The 26,387-nt window shown below is 41.0% G+C and overlaps 1 protein-coding gene across 1 annotated transcript in view; it reads left to right on the top strand.

Moving 5' to 3' along the window:
- Nucleotides 1-26,387, top strand: part of klhl18 (kelch-like family member 18) — a gene marked incomplete at its 5' end in the record, with an annotated part of 80,580 nt that overhangs the window by 21,130 nt on the left and 33,063 nt on the right. Inside the window, 2 exons of the mRNA XM_084312649.1 lie at nucleotides 15,866-16,006; nucleotides 25,197-25,395. Of these exons, the coding sequence (XP_084168775.1) occupies nucleotides 15,866-16,006; nucleotides 25,197-25,395 (340 nt within the window). The remainder of the gene's footprint in view (nucleotides 1-15,865; nucleotides 16,007-25,196; nucleotides 25,396-26,387) is intronic.

Here is a 26,387-nt window from a genome sequence, read left to right as displayed (position 1 = left end):
GCGGCGAATGGAATGGCAGACGGCACTCGGATGCAGAATAACAGCCAGGCAGTGAGCCAGGTAGTGAGGGACTCGGGAGAGATACAGTAGAGCGAAAGTCAATTAACGTTGATGTCAAGATGGACAGTGGAAGAAAGAGAGAGGGTGGAGGAGAGAGGGATAAAACAAAGAAAAAGAAAGGCCCTTACAGGAGAGAGTTGTTAACTGTATTATAATAGAAAAATATGTTGTGCTCTTGCTTTTTTCTTTTTGAAGGTGGAGAGAGTAGCATTGCTAGTGCCACAACAGTTTTATTTGAGGTCCATAACAGTACATTGTACTAAGCAATTGTTGGCTCATTCGTTTGTGATTCACATGCACTAAAATTCACCAGAATGCAGGAAATTAAGTCTTTGTAACAAAAAAAATCCTGGTGGGGGTCCCCCAGACCCCCGCATAAAAAGTGGCCTGATTGTGGCTATATTTCGCGCTATATCTCCCGGTATGAATTATTTCCCCAGTCCGGCCCTGCGCAACGTTGAACCACGCGATAATGTTGCCGTCTCTCTCTGCTTTCTCAGTTCTTCGCTTGATATAATTAATACAAATGTCCAATATAACGGAATTCGTTAGCTCATAAAAATGTGATTATAACAAAGACTGCTGTTTAGTGTCTGGCCGACTGCCCACAGACAGTCTATTTTATTTCAAGTCAGCAGCAGCACGGAGTCTCGAGGGACTTATTTTATTTGGAATATATTAATGACTGTATACGCAAAAGTAGCCTAGTTTTAAGTTAAAATATTATAAATCTACATGCCTTGAGGATGTCATTATTTATATAGCCTGCCTATCAATTGTTTTTAAGCTCAATAAACTCTGACCGGAATTGATCCCATTTGTCCGGTAGATTGAAATCTTGCAGGACACGGAGACCGGCAACGATTTTTTCTAACGGAAACCCTAGTGTGCACGCTGGTGCCGCGAGCTGAAAATCGATTCTCTCAGTTCCTGATCGCTCTTACAGTCAAACAGCCATATCACATTATAGGGGAAACGCTTATATCTCCGTGAAAACGGGTCTGATTATCCTAAGACTGGTAAAATAGATTCCTTACCTGAGATCAGATGGTATCCAAATGGATTATTCCAATTCCTGATTGCCATTCCAAAAATCAATCCTTTTATTGATCCCACGCGTATACTGTAAAACACATATTACACGCTGTGCTGAGGGTCCAGAATGAATCTGATCGGCTCCGGTTAAATGCGTGAGAAGTAAAATGTGGATTCTGGAGTTTTTTTTTCTCATCCATTTTCATTGAGTCTAATCCAAAATGGTGCATTACCATCTGGGAGACGATAGGGGGCGCTTTTTTCACATCTGAGCGCCTGGCGGGGCAGGTTTACCAACGGTAGACTTGGTTGATGAAATATTCAGATCGCTAAAAAAAAAATTAAGCGAGAATTCTCGTGATGGGCATTCAAAGTGTTAAGTACATTTTTTTATAGACATTTGAAGCTTCGTTCGAATACTTCAATCGAAGCTTCGAATGTTAAAAAATGACATTCGGTACAGCCCTAGTAACGGTACACGTATCCGTACTGAACTGTTTCAGTACTACTGGATAGGGATGTCCGATATTATCGGCCTACCGATATTGGCATTCAAATGTGATATTGGAAATTATCGGTATCTGTTTTCAAAAAAAATCTTTATTAAATTTTTTACATTTATTTAACCTTTATTTACCCAGGCAAGTAAGAACAAATTCAGATTTAATTTATTGTCAAAAGTATGCATAATGTTGTGTTAATTCCACGACAAGAGATATGTACCGTACTTTTCGCACTATAAGCCGCACCTGACTATAAGCCGCAGCAGCTAAATTGAATGATGTGTACATATATAAGCCGCACTGGACTATAAGCCGCAGGTGTTTTAATGTTTAATTACCATATGTAATTAGCATTGGGATACAATACTGTCGGACAAATAACAAGAATTAACTCATTTACAAGTTGTATTAAGTTTAGCAAATAAGGGAACAGATAAATAACATTTCAATGCAGTCAAAAAAGCAATATTTTGATTTTTACATTTTCGGGTTTGGTCACGTCGAGTCACATATAAGCCGCACCGTTATATAAGCCGCAGGGTCGAAAAATGGGGGGAAAAGCCGCGGCTTATAGTCCGAAAAGTACGGTAATGTTAATTACCTGAAATTATTCCGTTTTTTGGGCGGGTAAACCCTGCATATATCGGTATCGGTTGATATCGGTATCGGAAACTAAGAGTTGGACAATATTGGTATATCGGTATCGGTAAAAAAGCCAATATCGAACATCTCTACTACTGGACCTTCGGTTCAGTACGCGCTGTGTACCGAATGAATGCAACGGTACGTTAACCACCAACAGAACACACATGCAGAACTTTTTTGTGTGCACAATTTAATTCAAAACTCCCAAGTTCACCCCTTCCCAAAATATAACTTGCGCAAAGGGCCTGATGTTCGTTCAGCCCATGCACGACACTGAGAGATTACCTGTAATTTAGCATAGCCTCATAATGTGGCGAACACACACACACTAGTGTTGTCACGATACTGGAATTTCGACTTCGATACGATACCAAAAAAAATATATATATATATATATATATATATTTTTTTTTTAAACAAATTTAGCTTTTGTTGCTGGTTGATTCTCCTCAGCTTCTCTCTGGTACTATAAGAGAAGATAAATATAACACTTTTAAAACCCTTTGTTTATCTTTAGATCACACATTTAAAAATAACTGTTCATCTCACTTCAATCATTTTTATTGCAGATGCAGAACATGGTATTTTCTCAAGCAGACAGATGTAAACACTGTAATCTGTGTTGCATGTACCTGACAAACTGAACTGTTTGTATTACAGTTAGTAACAGTTTCGATTTTTATTTAACGGAGCTAACGGCTAGCAGTAGCTAACGTTAGCTGGTAGCTGCAGAAAGTATCGGTATTTCGGGAAATGAGTATCGAAACCATTTTAAATATTCAGTATCGATATTTTTGCCAACACTAACACACACACACACACCCTCTCTCTCTCTCAGTGCGTGAGGAGGATTGATGCTATATTGAGAAGGGGCTGTCTCTCGGAGATCAAATTAATGATAGATTGCGGCATATAGGACAGAAATTCATACACAGCAACGTGCCTCCAAACAAAGTGTGATAAACATGAATTGATATATTTTACTTGGCATGAAACAGGAAATAGTATTTACCATTGCATGACCCTAATTGTGGACCCCAGGAAGACTAGTTGTTGTCAAGCAACAGCTAAGGGGGATCCTAATAAACTCAATGACGCTTCTTTCCCTATTCAATAACATGGTTGCAGTTGTTGTATTCAGTTCAATGACGTCGCATGTCTCCTATCCGTCATGCAGCGCATTCAGGCCCACGCCCACAATATAATTTCTTTTCTTTTTTTGAACAAGTCGATTATTAATTTGAATATAGAATATTCATTGACAGCCCTACTTAACAGTTACTGCATCACCCCTGAGGGGAACATGGAAAGCCAAGTAAATAAACTTAAACTTTCCCCCACTTTACCGAAAACCTGTACTGAACTGTGGCTTCAAAACATACGGTTATCCTATAACCATAGTTATGAGTATAGCGAGCGCTCTGCACTCTAGTGGAACCCTATCCCTTATAGTGTTGTCACGATACTGGAATTTCGACTTCGATATGATACCTTGAAAAGTATCGATATTTTCGATACCAAAAAAATAATATATATATATATATTTTTTTTAACAAATTTTGCTTTTGTTCTCCTCAGCTTCTCTCTGGTACTATAAGAGAAGATAAATATAACACTTTTAAAACCCTTTGTTTATCTTTAGATCACACATTTAAAAATAACTTCATCTCACTTCAATCATTTTTATTGCAGAACATGGTATTTTCTCAAGCAGACAGATGTAAACACTGTAATCTGTGTTGCATGTACCTGACAAACTGAACTGTTATTAGTCATATTCCAACTTAACTGAATGCATGTGTGTGTGTGTGGACTACTGTACTATTACAGGTATTGAAATGAACAATGCAACTTCCCTACATTTTTTATTTTTTTCTTATGAATAATTAAATATCGATATTTCGGGAAATGAGTATCGAAACCGTTTTAAATATTCAGAATCGGTATGTATCGATTTTTTGATATTTTTTACAACACTAATCCCTTATCAATCTAATACTGAATAATTCTCTTCACATGTACACACCCATCCGCCTGGCCACACCCACATCCGCTCCTCTACATAAGCGGGGTCGTGGCCATACTAACAGCTTCTTCCCAAGTCTTTCACCACCGAAGGCAAAGACCACGGGGTCCTCAGTTCGCAGCGATATACGTTTTTTCAACGTGTCGGTTGATGGCGAGTGGCAATGTAGTCTTATCTAGCTCCAAAATCTCGTCCGTCAGTTGCTTAAGGCGAGACACTGCAGGTGAATAGTCAAATATACTTTTTTTGTTGTTTTTGAGATTTTGTTATATTTTGCTTCCTAAACATGTCTTCTATGAAACTAGTGACAATAAAACGTCAATAACACACATTTAGTTGTTTATTTTACATCATTTTGCCTTATTGCATCCATAAATGTGCACATATTTAATGGGGTGCCTCATTTGCATATATAAACATACATTTCAGAAAACTTGCAATATATTTTTTATCTATTCAAATATTTTTTGCCTATTAGGGGGTACTACACTGTACTACACTGTTTGTAGCCTGTGTGTAGTTCTGTTCAGTTCAATAACATCATTATTATTATTATTATTATTATTATTATTATTATTATTATTCAGTTATCAGGCATGTGTTTAGGTTGTCTATTACTAATGGTTTGATTAGGTATTGTGTTTGTAAATATCTGTTTAAAAAAAAAGTGGCATTTTACAATACAGAACTTTGAAGGCGTTTTCCCAAAAATGAGTTTTAAGAGTTTTTCCTCATACTCTGAGCCAGAAATCTCCACTTCAGTAGCACACACATACACCAAACCTTCCAGTTCTATTCATATCTATGTTCTGAAGATATTTACAGAAGGGTTTGTTGATATCGCATTCATACCCTGATTTATATCACATTTTATTCCTAAAAACATGGCGAAATATGGAATTTTACCATAAAAATTTACTGAATGGAGTATTTTCTGATTTATGGAGTGATAAAAAGAGATATCCAAAATCCCCTCTGTAATAACCTTTGGCTCTAATATGTCAACAAAATGAAACTATAATTTTGAAAATGGCTTTATCCAATGTTCAGATTTCCGTCCTGGAATTATATGCAAATTAGTGCATATTTAAGTAGATCATGCCTCATTTGCATATTTAAACATACAATTTCAGAAAACTTGTAATACAAAAAAGTCTTGTCTTAATATAAGTAATCAACTGGGGAAGTTTCATTGTGATATCTATTAGTTAATTTGTTTACCCTATTCACCTGCAGTGTCTCCCCTTAAGGCGTGCCGTGTTTATCTTTTCGTTGGCGCAATATGAAATAACCTGTCCCCTTAAGTACGCCTTCAGTGATTCCCAAATGGTTAAAGAAGACATTCCCTGAGTCTTATTAATGTCGAGAAATAATGTAATTTCCGAGGTGATGAAGCTTGTGAAGGCTTCCTCCGACAGAAGCAACGGGTTGAGTCTCCACTGGCGGTGGCCGAGCCGTGTGTTCGGGATACTCATTTTCATAACTAAGGGACCATGGTCCGAGATAACTATCGCTCCGTATTCGCATTTGGTTACGAGGGGAAGGAGTCTCTTATCCAGGAGAAAGCTGTCTATGCGCGAGAAGGTATTATGGACCGGGGAAAAAAAGGAGTATCCTCTGGATGTAGGATTACGAAACCGCCACACGTCAGCCACCCCATATGATTTAAGAAAGCGCCGGATTGCACGGGACGAGCTAGACTGGGGGCCTTCCTGGGCGAGCTACAGTCCAGCACCGGGGAGAGTGCACAATTCATGTCGCCGCCAAGGATGAGATGGTGCGAGGTCATATCCGGTAGGCGGGAAAAAAGGCTGGTGAAGAACGTAGGGTTGTCCCAGTTTGGTGCGTAGATATTAGCCAAAATGACCGGAAATGAATGCAGTTTCCCCACCACTATAATATAGCGCCCTGCAGGGTCGGCCTCTACACTTGACATAGTAAATGGCGTGTTTTTATCTATCAAAATGGCTGCTCCTCTGGCCCTCGTGTGGAAGTTGGAGTGATACATCTGTCCCACCCATCCTCCCCCCAGTCGAGCATGGTCCGCAGTTTTTAAATGAGTCTCCTGTAAAAACGCTATGTCTGCATTGAGTTGTTTTAAATGTGTAAGTACCTTCTTACGCTTTACTGGGTGGTTGAGTGATTTAACATTCCAACTCACGAAATTGACAGAGCACCCTTCCAGCCCCATGGTATCACCCGTGTTGGTCATAGTAGATGAGAGAGGCCATGCATCTGGAACCTAGAGAGAGCTCAGCACAACTGCAGGTGAAAAGCAAAACTGACGTCTGATCAGTTAAGCATGTTGAATGTACAAGTCCGGTAACCCCCCCCCCCCCCCCCCCTGACACATATAAAAAAACAAGGTGCCCAAAATACCCTTCAGAAACTAATCCACACATAATGTGCTGGAGGTGTTCTACCTATGGAGCCAGCCGCTCAGGCCCCCGTCGAGCCCTTTAGGTAAAAGAAAATAATAAAGAGAGAGAAAATAAAAATAGGAGTAAAAAAAATTTAATAAAAAACGTACTCAGATCTTGGTATTATATAAGGTCTTCAGCTGTCCAGTGGGATACACCCAACCAGGTAGGGTAATATGGGTGTCAGCGGTGAACGGTAAGCATAACAATAATACATTAACATTAACAACCTCACATCAAGCAGGCCCCAAAATAAGGCAAAACATCTTACTCCCGAGCAAGGGCAACCAACATGCCCTGTTAAACACAAAAAAGGGTGCCTGATTGGGTGATATAGAATAAAATAAATTGGAAGAGGTGTGGGAGTGCGTGTGTCCATGCGTCTACAAATGGGTGCGTACCTGGGCATATGCCCTTCAGTGTTCGTGCATTTGCGTGCACGTGATCCTATGTGTGTGTGTGTGTGCATGGATGTATCGGACACAGCCAAGGTGTAAACGTATGGGTGTGTAGGCGTGAGTGTGTGCCCCCGTGTCTGTATAATGTGTAAATGTGTATACGTGTCTTAATGTGTGTCTGTGCATGCGCGTAGTGCGCGCCCACGTGTGTAGTACGCCCAGAATCTCCAGGTAGTGCATCCACTAGGTATGCGGGCGCGTGCGCCATCTTAGGTGTCTATGTGTATACACACATTGTCCTATTGGGGCCAAAATTATACACTGTTCACATCGTCTGTACATAAGTATAGGGCAACGAATTTGCTGGAGGTTGGTGAGTCACTTAGCTTGGTAAATAGTGTCCAGTGGTGTCCTCTCAATGCTAGGCAGACGATGCTACACATAAATGATCACACAGTAGACATTACAGTAGCCTCTATATATATATTGTCCTGTTGTAGTTAATATGATACATTGTTTACATCGCCTGCATATCATAAGCAGCACGTACACACCGATACATCTCTCTTTCTATGTGGTCTCACCCGCCGCTGCGCGCACAATGTTCTTTCTGACGTAGCTCATTGCCTCCCCTGCATCGGTGAACTCTTTCTCTTTTCCCCCGTGCTTGATGCGAAGTCGGGCTGGAAAAAGAATGCCGTATCGGATGCCTTCACAGCCGCGTAATATCTTCCACACCTCACGTAAACGCAGCCCTGGCCTTCGTGCCGCCCGTGGCATAGTCTGGGAAGATTGCAATAGACTTTCCGTTGACCTGTAATGGAGCCTCAGCACCTCGACACAATCCTGGTAATAGTGGGAGTTTAGCCACGATAGCACAGGGCTTCCCGTCTGGTCTCTTCGGCCCCAGTGCTCTATGCGAGCGGTCCACCAGCACTTCATCGTCCATTTGCAGCACGTCTCTCAGTAGTTTTGAGACCGATGCAGTGGAGCTTGAGCCGTCCGTCTCAGCTACTCCAAGTATCCTCACGTTACACCTCCTCATCCTTCCTTCCATGTCGTCACACTTTCCCCTGAGACCAGTCATCTCCGTCTTTAGGTCTTAGACTGCGACTTGTAGCGTTGCCGCCTCGTCCGACCACCTCGAGAGACCACCCTCCACGTCCTTAACCGCAACCTCCATTTTGTTCATGTCCACACGCAGTGTCGCTACACAGCTTTGCATTTCCTCCTTTATCGCTTTCAAATCATTTCTGATAAGGTCGAACTCTTTGGAAAGTGCACCTTTCAATTCCGATTGTATTATCTCTGCTATTTCGAATTTCAGCGTGAGGAGAATCTCCGTCTTTAAGGCTGTGGTATCCACGCCGGCCATCTTTGACGGTGTGGTCTGTGGTGGCCCAGAGGCGGAACCCGAGGCTTTCTCAGGCCTACTTGTAGTCGGGATGTATCCGTATTTGCGAAGGTTTGATGCCATCTGTCCGTGTAAAAAATGACCAACGGTTTGAACAAATGTACCCCGAGTAAGATTCACTAAATCCGTAAGCTTATTAAATTAAGATAAAACAACAAAAAGTAGAGACTCGACGGGAGCGAGAACCAAAAAGCGTACTACTCCATTGCTCGCCTAGTCACGCCCCTGACACATAGCCATAATTTAACATTATAGTTTATGTAGTGATGCACCGATGTGGCCGATACCGATATTAATATTGCTGTTCTGGCCGATACCGATATTTACCGATGTCGATATCTCTGTATAGAAAACACTTTTTTATGATAATCAAATAAAGAGCTATTTTCCAAAACGAATTTATTTTTTTAAACTTTTGTAACTTATTTTCAGAAATTACTGATATTTTGAAACTATTTAAGGCCAAAACATGTCAAAAGAAAAAAACATTATATAAACATTAACACTTTTATAACAGAGACTCAGAAGAAGCTTCTATCCCCAGGCCATCAGGCTGCTAAACGAACAATAAACACTATGCAACAACCATCAAATGCACACAGCACACACACCCACACGCACACACTCACTTAAACAAACAACACACTGCAGCACCCACTCTCCACACTTTAGATCACACAAACACACTTTATATTTATTGATAAAGGATTTGCACTACAACTCGTACACCTACTGTAAATTGTACCTAAATTGCACCTCATCCCATTTCTGCCTTGCACTATATAGTATTGTATATTAGTACACTGCACAGTATTGTATATTATATGGTAACTCAGTTACGTCTATTCTGCATCGAATATTGTACATATGTCTATACTGAACACTGTGACCTCATTTTTTTTTTTTTTTTTACTTCTAATTTACATGCTATACTATGTTATTTTATTTCATACTTATCTTGTCTTGCACAGTCTCTGGAGTGTAACAGTAAGAAGCATTTTGTATAAAAGTATTCTGTACTTCTGTATGACAACTATTAAAGAAACTTGAAACTTGATCGCCATGGGTTAAATTCATAATTTACCATCCCTTGCCAGCTCTATTTGTCTATGGAGAAGTTCCCCTTCTTTGCAGGGCTATAACTTTTTAAATTCTATTGCTAAATTGCCACTATTATGGCCCATTCAATGTCCTATATGTATTGTTCAGGGTGTAGCAACGTTAAACTTTTTCATTCACATATTCATACTAAAATATGGTCTAAAGTATAAGTATGTTTTTATCGTTTTCTGCAGCTTTATCCAGAACTTGATTTATAGCTCCAAATGCATTATATTGATGATGAAATACAGTTTGATAGCAATCGGCGCGAGATGAAAAATTTCAACTGGACGTACTTCTAGAATGATCTACGTATGATCTGATGATGACCGGATGGGCGGGGGATCGTTTATAATTCCGTGGGCAGCGTTAGATCAGTGGTTCCCAAAGTCGGGGTCGCGACCCAAAGGTGGGCCGCGAGCAGCCACGGATGGGCCGCGAGATGATTTAAAAAAAAATAAAGAAAAAATAAAAAAAAACGTTTTTTTATTTTTTATTTTTTTTATTTTTTTATTTTTTTTATTTCATTTTTTTTTGTCAGGCCACTGAACTTAGAAGCAGGCCAGGACAGTGTTTCTAGTTGTATTCTAAAATTCTATTCTATTGTATTCTAAAATGTGACTATATGGTTTTATATTAACTTAATAAATAAACAAAAACGAAAAATCTACTTATTTCAACGAACATTTCAAACTAAATAACAGATTATGCACATAAAACGCTGAAAACAACCGAAGCAACAATAGTATTTTAATGAGGCTATTATTATCATTATTATTTTTCAACAAGTTAGCCCTCTCATAAATAGCACATATAAATTAATAACTAACTTGAATGTGCATTGGGCCGCGGCTCTCTGACGCCTTATTTTCTGGGCCCCGGCCTGAAAAGTTTGGGAACCCCTGCGTTAGATGATTCATCCAGAGTGGGTCATATGTTCATCATAGCAGTTTATATGGAATACGTTAGAAAATAACGCTGAATCTTACCATATGTTCCTCGCGCCGTTGGACGATCAGCGTGGAGTAGACCGTTTTCGATTATGGGATGTTGATCCTGATGAACCATTTCCAGGTTGTATAATACTATATACGTCCAAATAACGTTGTTTATTGAGTTAGTTGAGATGGAGTCCGGCTACCGATCGCGAGTGCCCGGAGCACATATGGATGAGCACTTCCTGTTTGGCGCGCCCCTCTGCCGGTCGGCCACCAGATGGCGCTCTCGAACCGTTAGACAGTTGAGTGGAGCTCACCAGTACATCTCAGGGCTCCGGAGGGGAAATATGATTTCGATCACAGATTTTTTTTATTTTTTTTTAGCGTTTATCGCTTTTCTGGTCAAGCATAACCGACAGTTGTAGAGTGAAACGGGAGGGAGAACAGGGGAAGACATTCGGCAAATGACGGCGGGTCCGGGAATCGAACTCTGAGTCAACCAGAACCGTGACGCAGCACGGCTCCTCCCGACGCAGAAATAGCGCCGAGATACGCGGTGAGCTACTGGAGCCCCCCCAGATTTTTGAAATATTGACATCAAAGACGAGTTACGGCGTCTTCGGCAGAATGAGCATGGCTAGGAATGACGTCTTAACTCGTCCCCGGCGATCATAGTGTTAAATAAACATTTTATAAACACATTTTTTTTTAATATATAATATCGGCCCTATCTTGATATCGGACCGATACCAATGGGTAAAAAAAACGCCAAAAACTGACCTGTGGCACTCAAAGTGTTAATAGTTGTCATAGTAAAATACAGAATACTTTTCCATTAAATGCTTTTTTCTGTATGAGCTCCTGAGAGTGTGCTAGATAAAATAGATAAAAAGTATAAAATAGAAAAAGTCAAGAGTACGTAAACAAAGTGTTCAGTCAATCAATATATACTGTACAGAGTAAAAAAAGAGTAACAGTTTTTTTTTTTTTTTTATTGTTTTATTGTGGATCCCCATTAGTCTACACCAAAGTGAGACTACTCTTCCTGGGGTCCAAACATTAAAAATACAAACGCACACACAAAAAAAGTAAAATATAAAACCACAAACATTGAAGTACTCACAAGAAAACATCACAACGAACAAAACTGTGAATAAAAGTTAGATATCACAATTCTCAACCATAAAATACAAATTACATATTCAGTCCATAAGAACAAAACGGATCAAAATCATATATATTATTTGAACTCAATATTATAGCATAACTTTTCTCACGTCACCGATCACCTTTATATTTCCATACTAATTTCAAAAGTCAATGGCCAAAATGTAACTCATTCATGAGCGCAATTTTTAACTTTTTTTTAAAACATAAATTTGTTCCTTATCATAGTTATATTTCTGGGTATTTTATTCCAATAAGCAACTGCTCTATATATTACCGTCTTTTTCAGAGCATTTGTTTTTGGTAGAGGTAAAGTAAAGCATGAATCTAATGCTTGCCTTGTGCTATATCCATGTCTCATATTAGTTCGGTACAGTTGTGAGTGCAAACCCTCCGGTTTCCCAGTATTACAGATATTAAACAAAAAAGTTACCATGCCATCCTCTGTTCCACTCATCCAGGTCAGCGCGGCATGCATCACTCCAACACTACTCCTCACAGAGCAGCGCAGAGCGAGGCGTGCCGCCCTGTTCTGAGCTAACTGGAGTTTGTTCAGATCAAGCCTAGAGGTTAGACTATAATAGTAGGACAGTAGTCCAGGCGTGATAAGACCAAAGATTGTAGTACAAGCTTTGCTGTACCATTAGTCAACAGATTTCTACACCTTCTGATCATTGAAGTACCACAGCTCATCTTAGCCACCATATTGCTAATGTGTTTCGACCAAGAAAGTGTTTCATCTATTACAACACCCAGCACTTTTGCCTCACTGACCTGTTCGATATCAGCACAGTTCAGAACTAGATTTAATTTAGGATTTGATCTAGATGTATATTTTGAGGCTATCATTATACTCTTGGTTTTTGCAACATTTACCTTTAACTTATTTTCACTTACCCAGTTGGAAATTAGCACTATCTCATCTTGCAATAACCTATTAATGACTGCGGTCAAGTGAGCCGTCTTTCACTTTTGCGTGGTCAAATCAGCCGCTCCTGTTTTTCGAGTGCGCGATTAGTTCCAGGTTTACGGTAATGCATTCAAACAACAATTCTGGGACGCTGTTTTAATGAACAGACGTGACTTTTGAACACAGTCTCACAAGTAGATCTTACAGAAATACTTAATATGACATTGAATGCGCATCGAATCAATAGGACGTTTCGTATGTGCAGTATTATTGAACATCGAATCAATAAGACGCGCAGTATATTCGACCACTAAAGCTACAGACAATTCCACAGAGGAACACTTCCGGTGAGGATTTCAAAGTAAAGGATGGCATGTGGTTAATTTCTATTTTTTCATAAGTAGTTTATGACACTGCCATGTTTGTACTTAATACTTCTTAGACTACTTGTACAAATTATATGAAATATTTTTACTGTGTACTTTTTGAGTTTCAGTTTCAAAGTCCCCAGAATCAGCATTTTTGACTAACTTTAATGTGGGATAATTTTTTTTCTCTCCCATAAGCAGTTTATGAAACTTCCATGGTTGTACTTAGTACTTCTTAGACTACTTGTACAAATTATATGAAATATTTTTACTGTGTACTTTTTGAGTAATTTCAGTTTCAAAGTCCTCAGAATCAGCATTTTCGACTAACTTTGATGTGGGATAAAAAAATATTTTCCCATAAGCAGTTTATGAAACTTCCATGGTTGTACTTAGTACTTCTTAGACTACTTGTACAAATTATATGAAGTAGTCTAAGAAGTACTAAGTACAACCATGGCAGTTTCATAAACTGCTTATGGGAAAATCTTTTTTTATCCAACATCAAAGTTAGTCGAAAATGCTGATTCTGAGGACTTTGAAACTGAAATTACTCAAAAAGTACACCGTAAAAATATTTCATATAATTTGTACAAGTAGTCTAAGAAGTACTAAGTACAACCATGGAAGTTTCATAAACTGCTTATGGGAAAATATTCTTTTATCCCACATCAAAGTTAGTCGAAAATGCTGATTCTGGCAACTCTGAAACTGAAATTACTCAAAAAGTACACAGTAAAAATATTTCATATAATTTGTACAAGTAGTCTAAGAAGTACTAAGTACAACCATGGAAGTTTCATAAACTGCTTATGGGAAAATATTTCTTTATCCCACATCAAAGTTAGTCGAAAATGCTGATTCTGAGGACTTTGAAACTGAAATTACTCAAAAAGTACACAGTAAAAAATATTTCATATAATTTGTACAGGTAGTCTAAGAAGTACTAAGTACAAGCATGGCAGTTTCATAAACTGCTTATGGGAAAATTTGTTTTTATCCCACATCAAATTTAGTCGAAAATGCTCATTGTTCTATAAAAAAGACTTTGAAACTCAAATTACTCAAAGTACACAGTAAAAGTAGTTCATATTATTTGTGCAAGTAGTCTTGAGAAGTATTAAGTACAAACATGGCAGTGTCATAAACTACTTATGAAATAATAGAAATTAACCACATGCCATCCTTTACTTTGAAATCCTCACCGGAAGTGTTCCTCTGTGGAATTGTCTTTAGCTTTAGTGGTCGAATATACTGCACGTCCTATTGATTCGATGTTCAATAATACTGCACATACGAAACGTCCTATTGATTCGACTAAACGTCCTATTGATTCGATGCGCATTCAATGTCATATTAAGTATTTCTGTAAGATCTACTTGTGAGACTGTGTTCAAAAGTCACGTCGGTTCATTACAACAGCGTCCCAGGCTTGTTTTAATGCATTACCGTAAACCTGGAACTAATCGCGCACTCGAAAAACAAGAGCGGCTGGTTTGACCACGCAAAAGCAAAAGACGGCTCACTTGACCGCAGTTATTAACGGACTCAGATTGTTCCGCCGCTACATACACGGTAGTAGGGGTGGACGGTATGGTCTAAAATGTATATCACGGTATAATTTGAAGCATAGACGGTAACGGTATATATCACGGTATCAGTGTTTCCGTTAGAATAATTTGTTTTGCCTGATAGGCAGGCTATATAAAGAATGACATCCTCAAGGCATGTAGATTTATAATATTTTAACTTAAAACTAGGCTACTTTTGCGTATAAAGTCATTATATTCCAAATAAAATAAATCCCGAGTCGAGACTCCGTGCTGCTCCCATTGCAAACAGCGAGGCTGGATGCTGGATTTTGCTAGAAGCATATGTAGCTGCAGAGCCGCAGAACCATGGGCGCTTTCAGGAGCCATTGGCAATTCAGCCGTTGGGTGGGGGGCGCTGTTGAGCGGGCCTGTGACCAGACCTAAAAGCGCCCATGGTTCTGCAGCTACATGCTATTCGCAACTCCACTGCTGCAGCCGTCCTCCCGCTGCAGCCGTCGTTATCATAACACTACACACATATCATAATGTTTACAGCAAACTGTAGTTGATCACCAGGTATGTTTTATTAACGTAGAATAATTCATATAAGAAAAACGATAGGGAAATCCCTTACCTTTCTCCACTGGTTAAAAATGCCAGGAACTGAAATTGAAACTTGCTGTGCGCCGCGGTGATATGTTTATTATGAAATGACAATTGCGTGTTGACACGCCCACTGCGCGAAGCCTCCTAAATAACTTTTTCCAGTTTGCACATATCTATTATCTATGACTAATTCTATCTATTTTTAGGGGCAAATGCGATTGAAATAGTCGCGCTGTGGTTACATGACGTCATTGCTCTTTTAGAGCTGCTCTACCGGTTACACGGTATAGTCAAAATCCATACCGTAGAGCAAATTCATACAGTTTATACCGTTTATACCGTCCACCCCTACACGGTAGTATCATCTGCATAGATCTCCATTGATGCATTATTAAGTACTAATGGTAAATCATTAACGAAGATTGCATACAATAAGGGACCCAGGCAACTCCCTTGGTGAGGTACAATGCAGCAATGGGATCAGGTACAACTTAGGGTAAGGTGCATTGAGGTATGAATTGTAGTGCAAATCTCTTTGCTAATAAATATAAAGTGTGTTCAAGTGTTTAAAGTGAGTAGAGTGGGTGTTACGGTGCGTGTTTATTTAAAGTGAGTGTGTACATGTGTGTGCAGTGTGTGTAGATGATGGGTTGGTAAATAGTGTCATTGTCGTTGAGCATCCTGATGGCCTGCGGATAGAAGCTCCTCTCACCTGTATCTTCTGTTGTGTTGTATTCCATAGTGCACTCGAAGCTCTTATCAACTTTGCTTATAACGGCCATGTGGCCATAGACCAGCAGAATGTCCAGTCCCTGCTCATCGGAGCCAGCTTCCTGCAGCTGCAGAACGTGAAGGACGCCTGCTGCTCCTTCCTGCAAGAGAGGTGGGTTCCCATCATCACAGATGTGCATCCGAGACGCAGCAGGTACAGCTGAGCGAACTAGTAGTGGTGGTGGGGGAAAATATCCATACGTAGTAGTATCGCGATACTTTGCGTGGCGATACTGTATCGATACAAGGATGCCAATTATCGATATTCTATTATTTATTTACCAAATATATATATATTCTTTTTTGTATAAGGAAGTTGCATTGTTCATTTCAATATCTAATAGTACAGTAGTCCACGCACACGTGTGCATTCAGTTAAGTTGGAATATGACTAATACAAACAGTTCAGTTTGTCAGGTACATGCAACACAGGAACACAGGAACATAGGAACACATGTTGACATCTGTCTGCTTGAGAAAATACCATGTTCTGCAATAAAAATTATTGAAGTGAGATGAACTGACTGAACTTTATTTTATTAGATAAAACATGTTGACAAAGTTTTACTTTGCTGTTGAAAAAAGGTAATAAATCGCAATATATCGCAATATTAACATCGCAATACTCAGCATATCGCAATATATTTAGTATCGCAATACTATCGTATCGTGATAGTATTGTATCGTGAGGCCTCTGGTGATTCCCACCCCTACTAACTAGCTAGCAACCCTACAAGAGAGGTGGCTTCCTCACATCAGAGCTAACTAGCTAGTAGCAACCCTACAAGAGAGGTGGGCTCCTCACATAGGAGCTAACTAGCTAGTAGCAACTAGGGCTGGGCGATATGGCCTAAATATGATATCACGATATTTTCTGACCTTTCGGCGATACACGATACGCATCACAATGTTTTTCTTCTTTTTTTCCCCAAACAATTCATTATGAGGCTTACCAAGACAGTATTTGAGTTTGCAAGCTAACATTAAAGACAAAATAAAATACCCATGCATTTAGCATTTTTATATTATATATTAGATTTAGATTATTGGATTATTAGATTATATATTGCATATATTTAGCAATGAGATATTATATGATTTAGATATGAAATATGATGAATTGAAAATGGGGGACCCTGATGTAAACAAGACGAAAGTCTTTCTCTGGTCTGCATCCTCCAGTCCACTGTTGTTGTATTGAGCTGTACTGTGTATTGTACCCATGCTGCAATCTGTTAATAACGTTTTCATTCATTCAGACGGCAAACGGAATCATTTTGATTGACAGTCGAGTCTGCCAATTACGTCACACCGCTTGCACCCGCCCTGCTGTTCTTAGCGCCAATCGGCAAGCGCGTATTCATTTTTTACTTCCGCCATTGGAGAGCTCAATGACAACAACAATGGTAGCGGTAGCTCCCCGCGGCCGACGTTTAGCTTTTAGCTCCGCAGGATGACTAAACGACTGGAGGCATAATGATTTTACTGCAACGGATGTTATAATAAAAGCCTTTCCATACATCTGTCTGATTGAAAACTTTATTAACAGACCGCAGAATGGGCACAACTGAGTCAGCACGGGCTGAGATATGAACGACTAATGCTTGCTATATCTAGGTCGACCTCGGACGTTGCTATGTAAATACGCTGATGTTATTGAACGTGTAACTATATAACGTTAATGTCACAAAACGAATGCCTTTGTTATCATATGTAGTAACTTTGATGCAGTAGTGTGTGTGGGGCGGCGCTGTTCAAAAGTTTCAACGTGTGGACCAGATTGACGCGACACAATCCTCTTGGTCAAAACATCACGATATCCACGATACGTTTAAAAAGTGTATCGTTAATGAACTGTACCCGATATTTATATAATATCGTCATATCGCCCAGCCCTAGTAGCAACCCAACAAGAGAGGTGGGATCCTCACATCAGAGCTAACTAGCTAGCAACCCTACAAGAGAGGTGGGCTCCTCACATCAGAGCTAACTAACTAGCTAGCAACCCTACTCGTCCTCCTTGATGCCTACGAAGCACTACAGCACTACACCCCTTAACTCTTTCAGTGCCAGCAGGGGGCGCACGATTTAGTGCTTGAATGCCCACCATCCACTTCAATGTTAGCGTTAATATCGCCTAATTATGGCTATGTGTCTAATCTGCCCGTCGCTTATCAATGACTCATTTTCCAGTCAACATTGTCGAAGCAGATTGTTTTTTTATCTGTTCATTTCCGTTTTATAGCATCTTGAAAAGCCCTCGTTTTCAAGGAAAATAAAAAGATTCCATAATAAACGGAATATTCTAGAATACACAAACGTTCAAATTTTTCGGCCTATTTATGAATCGTTTTCAAATTAATGCTAGATTATCGATAGTATATGTGTACGTATGCACGCTATATAGGCGATCTGATATCTGATCTGATATATTTCCTGATCTCTCGCACAGCCAAACAGCCACCTCACACATAGGGGAAAAGCTTATATCTCCGTGAAAACAGGTCTGATTATCCTAAGACTGGTCAAATAGATTCCTTACCTGAGATCAGATGTTATCCAAAAAGATTATTCCAATTCCTGATCGCCATTCCAAAAATCGATCGCTTTTATTGATCCAGCGCTACATACTGTAAACGCATATTACACGCTGTTCTGATGGTCCACAATGACTGGGATCATCTCCGGTTACATGCGTGAGAAGTAAAATGTGGATTCCGGATTTTTCTTTTCTCATCCATTTTCATTGAGTCCATTCCAAAAGGGTGCATTACCATCTGGGAGACGATAGGGAGCGCTTTTTTCACATCTGAGCTCCTGATGGGGCTGGTTTCCCAACGGTAGACTCGGTTGATGAAATATGAATTCAGATCGCTAATTAAAAAAAATTCCCACTAATTGTCGGGTGGGCATTCAGGGGGTGGGCTAATAACACGTGTTATGTCGTTTTGGGCATTCATTAAGCTCTACAGCACTACACGCCTTAAGCACTACAGCACTACATGCCTTAAGCTCTACAGCACTACACGCCTTAACACTTTCAGTGCCAGCAGGGGGCGCACGATTTAGCACTTGAGTGCCAGCGCGCTATTCAATGAGAGGGCGAGCACATTTGCGAACGCATAAACTATATCTTAAATTATGGCTATGTGTCTAATATACCCGTCGCTTATCAATGACTTGCTTGCAGTCAACATTGTCGAAACGGATTGTTTTTTCATCGGTACATTTCCGGTTTATACCATTTTGAATAATGCTCGTTTTTGGAAATTATCTGAAAAAGAGATTCCACAGGAATCGCCCTTTACTGGAATACACAAAAAACAGTCATTTTTCGGCCTATTTATGAATAGTTTTCTAATAAACGCTAGATTATCGATAGTATATGTGTACTTATGCACGCTAGAGAAGCGGGCTGAAAAATCGATTATCTATTTCCTGATCAACACACACACATAGACATATAGGGCCCACGTTGATATATCTGTGAAAAAAGCTCCGATTACCCCAAGACTGGTAAAATAGATTCCTTACCTCAGATCAGATGTTCTCCAAAAATATTATTCCAATTCCTGATCGCCATTCCAAATATCAATCGCGTTTATTTATCCAACGCTGGGTGCTCGAAACACATATTCCATGCTGTTCTGAGGGACCACAAAGACTGCAATTGGCTCGGATTACATGCCTGAGAAGTCAAATGTGGATTCCGGATTTTCTTTTCCCCATGTATTTTCATTCAGTCCAATCCAAAGGGTGCATTACCATCCGGGAGACGATAGGGGGCGGTATTTTCCCTGTTCGAGCTCAGAGAGTCCCAGTGAGGCTAGATTGATGAAAAATGAATGGAAATCGCTATTAATAACGAGATTTCTCGTCCTTGGCACTGAACGGTTGGCATGAAATAACGAGAATTCTCGTTGTTGGCACTCAAAGTGTTAAGCACTACATGCCTTAAGCTCTACAGCACTACACGCCTTAAGCTCTACAGCACTACACGCCTTAAGCACTACAACACTACACTCCTTAAGCTCTACAACACTACATGCCTTAAGCTCTACAGCACTACACGCCTTAAGCACTACAGCACTACATGCCTTAAGCTCTACAGCACTACATGCCTTAAGCTCTACAGCACTACATGCCTTAAGCTCTACAGCACTACATGCCTTAAGCTCTACAGCACTACACGCCTTAAGCACTACAGCACTACATGCCTTAAGCTCTACAGCACTACACGCCTTAAGCACTACACGCCTTAAGCACTACAGCACTACACGCCTTAAGCACTACAGCACTACATGCCTTAAGCTCTACAGCACTACATGCCTTAAGCACTACAGCACTACACGCCTTAAGCACTACAGCACTACATGCCTTAAGCACTACAGCACTACATGCCTTAAGCACTACAGCACTACACGCCTTAAGCACTACAGCACTACACGCCTTAAGCACTACAGCACTACATGCCTTAAGCACTACAGCACTACATGCCTTAAGCACTACAGCACTACATGCCTTAAGCTCTACAGCACTACACGCCTTAAGCACTACAGCACTACACGCCTTAAGCACTACAGCACTACATGCCTTAAGCACTACAGCACTACACGCCTTAAGCACTACAGCACTACATGCCTTAAGCACTACAGCACTACATGCCTTAAGCTCTACAGCACTACACGCCTTAAGCACTACAGCACTACATGCCTTAGGGGACTTTCTCACTAACCATTCGGGGTCGAATCACAGCCTGATCGCACCCAAATAGGGTGTGTACGTCCTACTGAGAACGCCCCCCATCGTCCCCGGGGACGCTGATTCGCTCCAAACCTGGACCGCTGGAATAGGTGGTCTCGGGTGCGCACCAGTGGGAGCGGGGGGCGTGGTGTGCAAGCTTGTACCAAAACACGGGAGAGGCTTGCTGTATCAACTTGCTGACACACACAACGTCATTACTGTAATGCTTTCATGCTTGCTTGAATTTTGGGCAGATAAAAACATACAGCAACAACTGGACAATACCCACAAAAACTATATTTATGGGCAATTTGGCGAGTTCAGACCTCAACCAAACAAGCATGTTGAGTCTCACGGCTCAGTGGATGAAAACATGAAGCCACGTTACAAGCCCAAGACTTCCCTGGCTCGCATTAGGTCTGGCAATTTTTTTGCCATTGCTATGTCTACTATACATTGGTTTCTTGTTCGAATGCATTTATTTCTATAGCCAGTGGTGCCCAACCAGTCGGTCGTGATCGACCGGTAGATCAATGACATGCAATATAATTGCTGCGAGCAATGGGCTAATGTTAGCTGCTAACTAGTAATAAATAGGCTAAGCTAAGTAGCGTTAGCTTAGCGTGAGCGTTAACCCTGGAAAACGCTCAAAGCGGACTCCACGACACCAGTTCCATTCATGAGAAAAGGGGGTGGGTTATATTGACAAGGCTTGACAACAGAGGTTCAAATATAACTTCATATTTATTGGTTATTTGTTTCTTTATATCAGCATCCAGTTTCCACCACCGTGTGTTAAAACTCTTCCTGTGTTGACGTTCGAGCGTGACATCATCGCCTACGGCAAGCTTACACGCTCAAAACGCAAACCGTAAACAAAACCCGGAGCGCACCAAGACTGCAGTGTGTATGCAAACTAGAGAGGGGAGAGGGAGGGGGGAAGTTCGCACCCAAGGACGGAGCGGAGCTGATTCGATTCCGAATGGCAGTGAGAAAGCCCCCTTAAGCTCTACAGCACTACACGCCTTAAGCACTACAGCACTACATGCCTTAAGCACTACAGCACTACATGCCTTAAGCTCTACAGCACTACACGCCTTAAGCACTACAGCACTACATGCCTTAAGCACTACAGCACTACATGCCTTAAGCTCTACAGCACTACATGCCTTAAGCACTACAGCACTACATGCCTTAAGCTCTACAGCACTACATGCCTTAAGCTCTACAGCACTACATGCCTTAAGCTCTACAGCACTACATGCCTTAAGCTCTACAGCACTACACGCCTTAAGCACTACAGCACTACATGCCTTAAGCACTACAGCACTACACGCCTTAAGCTCTACAGCACTACATGCCTTAAGCTCTACAGCACTACATGCCTTAAGCTCTACAGCACTACATGCCTTAAGCTCTACAGCACTACACGCCTTAAGCACTACAGCACTACATGCCTTAAGCACTACAGCACTACATGCCTTAAGCACTACAGCACTACATGCCTTAAGCTCTACAGCACTACATGCCTTAAGCTCTACAGCACTACACGCCTTAAGCACTACAGCACTACATGCCTTAAGCACTACAGCACTACATGCCTTAAGCACTACAGCACTACATGCCTTAAGCTCTACAGCACTACACGCCTTAAGCACTACAGCACTACACGCCTTAAGCACTACAGCACTACATGCCTTAAGCACTACACACCTTAAGCACTACAGCACTACACGCCTTAAGCACTACAGCACTACACGCCTTAAGCACTACAAATGTATTCAATGCTACCTTCTCTTCACAGCGGAGAAAGGCCAGCACCTTCCTGTGTTTCCATTAGACATGATGCATGTGTTACATTTATATGATTCTCATTAGGGATGCTCGATATTGGCTTTTTTACCGATACCGATATACCGATATTGTCCAACTCTTAATTTCCGATACCGATATCAACCGATACCGATATATGCAAGGTTTCCCCCCCCAAAAAATGGAATAATTTCAGATAATTAACATTACATATCTCTTGTTGTGGAATTAACACAACATTATGCATACTTTTGACAATAAATAAAATCTGAATTTGTTCTTACTTGCTTGCCTGGGTAAATAAAGGTTATTTTCCGATATCACATTTTAATGCCGATATCGGCCGATAATATCGGTAGGCCGATAATATCTGACATCCCTAATTCTCATGATTACAGACTAATGATTCTCATGACAGACTAATGATGTTGTCATTTAAAAATGTATATAAATACGAAAGGTACAAATGTTGTTGTAAATAAATGTTATTATATTTCACTTGAGCCAATTCTGGAAATTGAGCATTTTATTTGACCATAATCACTGGAGAACTCTTAATATTAACTTGCCACAGTACCAAATGGTTAACCCTTTCACTGCGACAACACAGAAGGTTAACCCGTTCACTGCCACGCGACAAAGGGTTAACCTTCTGTAGTGTGGCAGTTAGGGATGGGTATCGTTAGGATTTTATCGATACTACTATTTTTTTTTTATTGATCTTTTTCCCCCTCCTTTTTCCTCCGATTTTCTCCCATCCCAATGTTAGTCGTTATGCCAATTCCCAATCCCCTTCATGGTCGCTGCGCACTTACCCCCCACAGTCGGTCTGGGAGAGTGGAGGCTATCACGTGCTTCCTCTGACACACGTCTAGCCAATCAACCGCTTCTTTTCACCTGGCAGCGCGGACTCTCACTGAGAGCATGTAACGTGTGGAAGGATCACACTACCACCCTTAGATCCTATCCGCGCTTAGCAGGCGCCCCGACCGAACTGTAGGAGTCGCTGTTTACAACGACCCGGACCCACCCCGCCAGCTTCTCCCACCCTCTAATACTGCCAATTGTATTAGTGTGAATGGCCAGCCAAGCTGGTGACAACCCCGGAGCTGTGAGCTGGATTCGAACAGGCGAATCCAGCGTCTCCGGGGTTGGTGACGAACGCAATCTCCGTTACGCCACCTGACCGCCTCGATACTACTACTCTTATCGATACTGCTTAACGGTTCGGTACTTTATCGATACTCTTATCGGTTCTTTTAGATTATTATTATTAAAAAATATATATATACATTTATTATTTGAACGGCTTAAGGCTATATCTGTACTTGATGTTTGTTTGTTGTGTTGCATATTTGAAATACACTTCAATCAAATCAAACCCCCCGTCTTAACACTTTGAGTGCCGACGACGTGTTATGTTGGTATTTCATGCCCCCCGTTGAGTGCCGACGACGTGAATTGTCGTTTTATTTTTTTATTAGCATTGGTACCCGTTGGTACAGCAGTCCCTCTAGGAGCTCAGATCGGAAAATACCGCCCCCTATCGTCTATCCCTGTGTAACTGCAGGCCATTCGATTATACTGGTGGATGTGTGGTGGATGTGTGTGGGGGGAGCCTACTGGTTCCACTATGCTGGCGAGCCGTCTGATCAAGAGGGAAGTGATCGTGAGATGGAAATATATATGGAATATATATTTACAGCAGCCAATAATCAATCAATAAACGTGATCGATATTTGGAATGGCGATCAGGAATTGGAATAATCTTTTTGGAGAACATCTGATCTAAGGTAAGGAATCTATGTTACCAGTCTTGGGATAATCTGAGCTGTTTTGACCTATCTCAGCGTGTCCCGTATATGTGTGTGTGTGTTGAGGAAATGAGAGAATCGATTTCTCAGCTCGCTTCTATAGCGTGCATAAGTACACATATACTATCGATAATCTAGCGTTTATTTGAAAACGATTCATAAATAGGCAGACAAATGACAACGTGTCTAGTGTATTCGAGAATATTCCAATAAATGCCGTTTATGGGGGAATCTTTCTATTTTCCGTAATACATAGCAAACATGAGTCACTCAGTTATCCAATAGTGCTGCTGCTTTTTATTTTGTTAAAATCTTTTAGTTAATAAGACGAAGACTACAATATGACTACAACGATTTCATGATGGCTTCCTGTCCTCGCATTTCCTTTTCCGGTTTAACGTAAAAATTTTCAACAGATTGCTGCTAATTAAACACTTCATGGAAACGGGTTAACGTTATATCGAGTTCATACGTTTAGTGTAGTATGAACTCGACATAACGTTAACATTACTCTGTGTCCACTGTTGCTGCCACCGGTGCGTCGCAGATGGATGGTACACTCTGTTAGCTCCGTAGCTAATCCGCTCCTAGACTACCGATAGCAGTACCGATAACGTCGGAGCTTATCAATACTCAGTTTTTTTCTAATTTAGTACCGGTTCCCGCTTAGAACCGGGTTTCGGGGGCATTCCTAGTGGCAGTGAAAGGGTTAACACTTTATCAAACCGACGGTAGTGTGATAGTAAAGGGTTAACCTTCTGTAGTGTGGCAGTGAAAGGGTTAACTCGCCAACCCATAGGATCTGAGTAGATGCTGATTATTTTTTATTTATAAATAGTAAAAATAGACAAAGTACTGAGGTTTTGAGTTCCCTGTATGTTTTTATTAAATCTCGCCTTTTCTCTGCGCCATGTTATAATAATAAACATAAAGGTTACACCCCAAGAACTGTCTTGGCGTGCGTCAGTTCGCGGAGACCATGATGTGCACAGCGCTGTACGACACGGCCAACAGCTTTGTGCACCGGCACTTCGTGGAGGTGTCCCTGTCGGAGGAGTTCCTGAACCTGCGGACGGACGAGGTGCTGGAGCTGCTGGGCTGCGACGAGCTCAACGTCAAGGCAGAGGAGCAGGTCAGTGTGATGGTTACTCTTAAAACCCTTTCACTGCCACACGACAGCCGGTTAACCCTTTCACTGTGACAATACACAGACTGTTAGCCCTTTACTATCACACAATCGACGGCGATGCTCCATTATTAGCATCATTAGCTCCGCGTCCGGAAGCCATTCTACTTTCATCACGGGAAGTCATCTGGTCTCTAATCTGCGTTTTCTCGAGCAAGATGGACAAACGGGTTACATACTTACAGGTTACAAACATACTTACAGGTTACAGGGATTTCACTTGATTCAGCTGCTCTTCTGTTCTTTCCCGAAGGCAATCAATGAAACGTTGCTGGTTTTTCCACTTTTGGTCGTTGACAATGAGACCCTGAGGTGTGAAATAGAGGAAAGAAAACATTAGGAACTTGTTACATTCATCCACACAAGGGCTGAGGACTCGCACACACTCCCAGCTCTCTTTCACACACACACACACACACACACACACACACACACACACACACACACACACACACACACACACACACACACACACACACACACACACACACACACACACACACACACACACACACTTTGAGTCAGAAACAAACATAGTATCAATGAGAGAATCAATAATACACCTGAGTGAAGTCTAGTTAAAAAAAAAAGGAAAATTATTATTATTGTGCATTAATGATGCGTTAACTTTGACAGCCTTAATTTGAAGTGGTCTTGGCCTGGGTGTGTTTACGGAGTGTTGTTTCTGTTTGAAGCGGTCCTGGCCTGGGTGTGTTTACTGAGTGTGTGTGGTTTCTGTTTGAAGCGGTCCTGGCCTGGGCGTGTTTATTTATTTATTTTAGCATTTTTACAGCTTTATTGGTCACGCAGGACCGACAGAGGAGAGGGCGAACGGGAGGAGAGGTGGGGAGGACATGCGACAAATAACGACGGGAGCTGGGATCGAACACGGGTCGGCCGTGTAGGTGCGCGAGGCACTATGGTATGCGCCACGAGGG

The sequence above is a fragment of the Notolepis coatsorum genome, assembly GCF_963971535.1.
Source record: "Notolepis coatsorum genome assembly, chromosome: 4".
In the NCBI taxonomy this organism is placed as follows: domain Eukaryota; kingdom Metazoa; phylum Chordata; class Actinopteri; order Aulopiformes; family Paralepididae; genus Notolepis; species Notolepis coatsorum.
The sequence above is the reverse complement of the archived record's forward strand: the minus strand, read 5'-3'. Positions and strand labels throughout refer to the sequence as shown.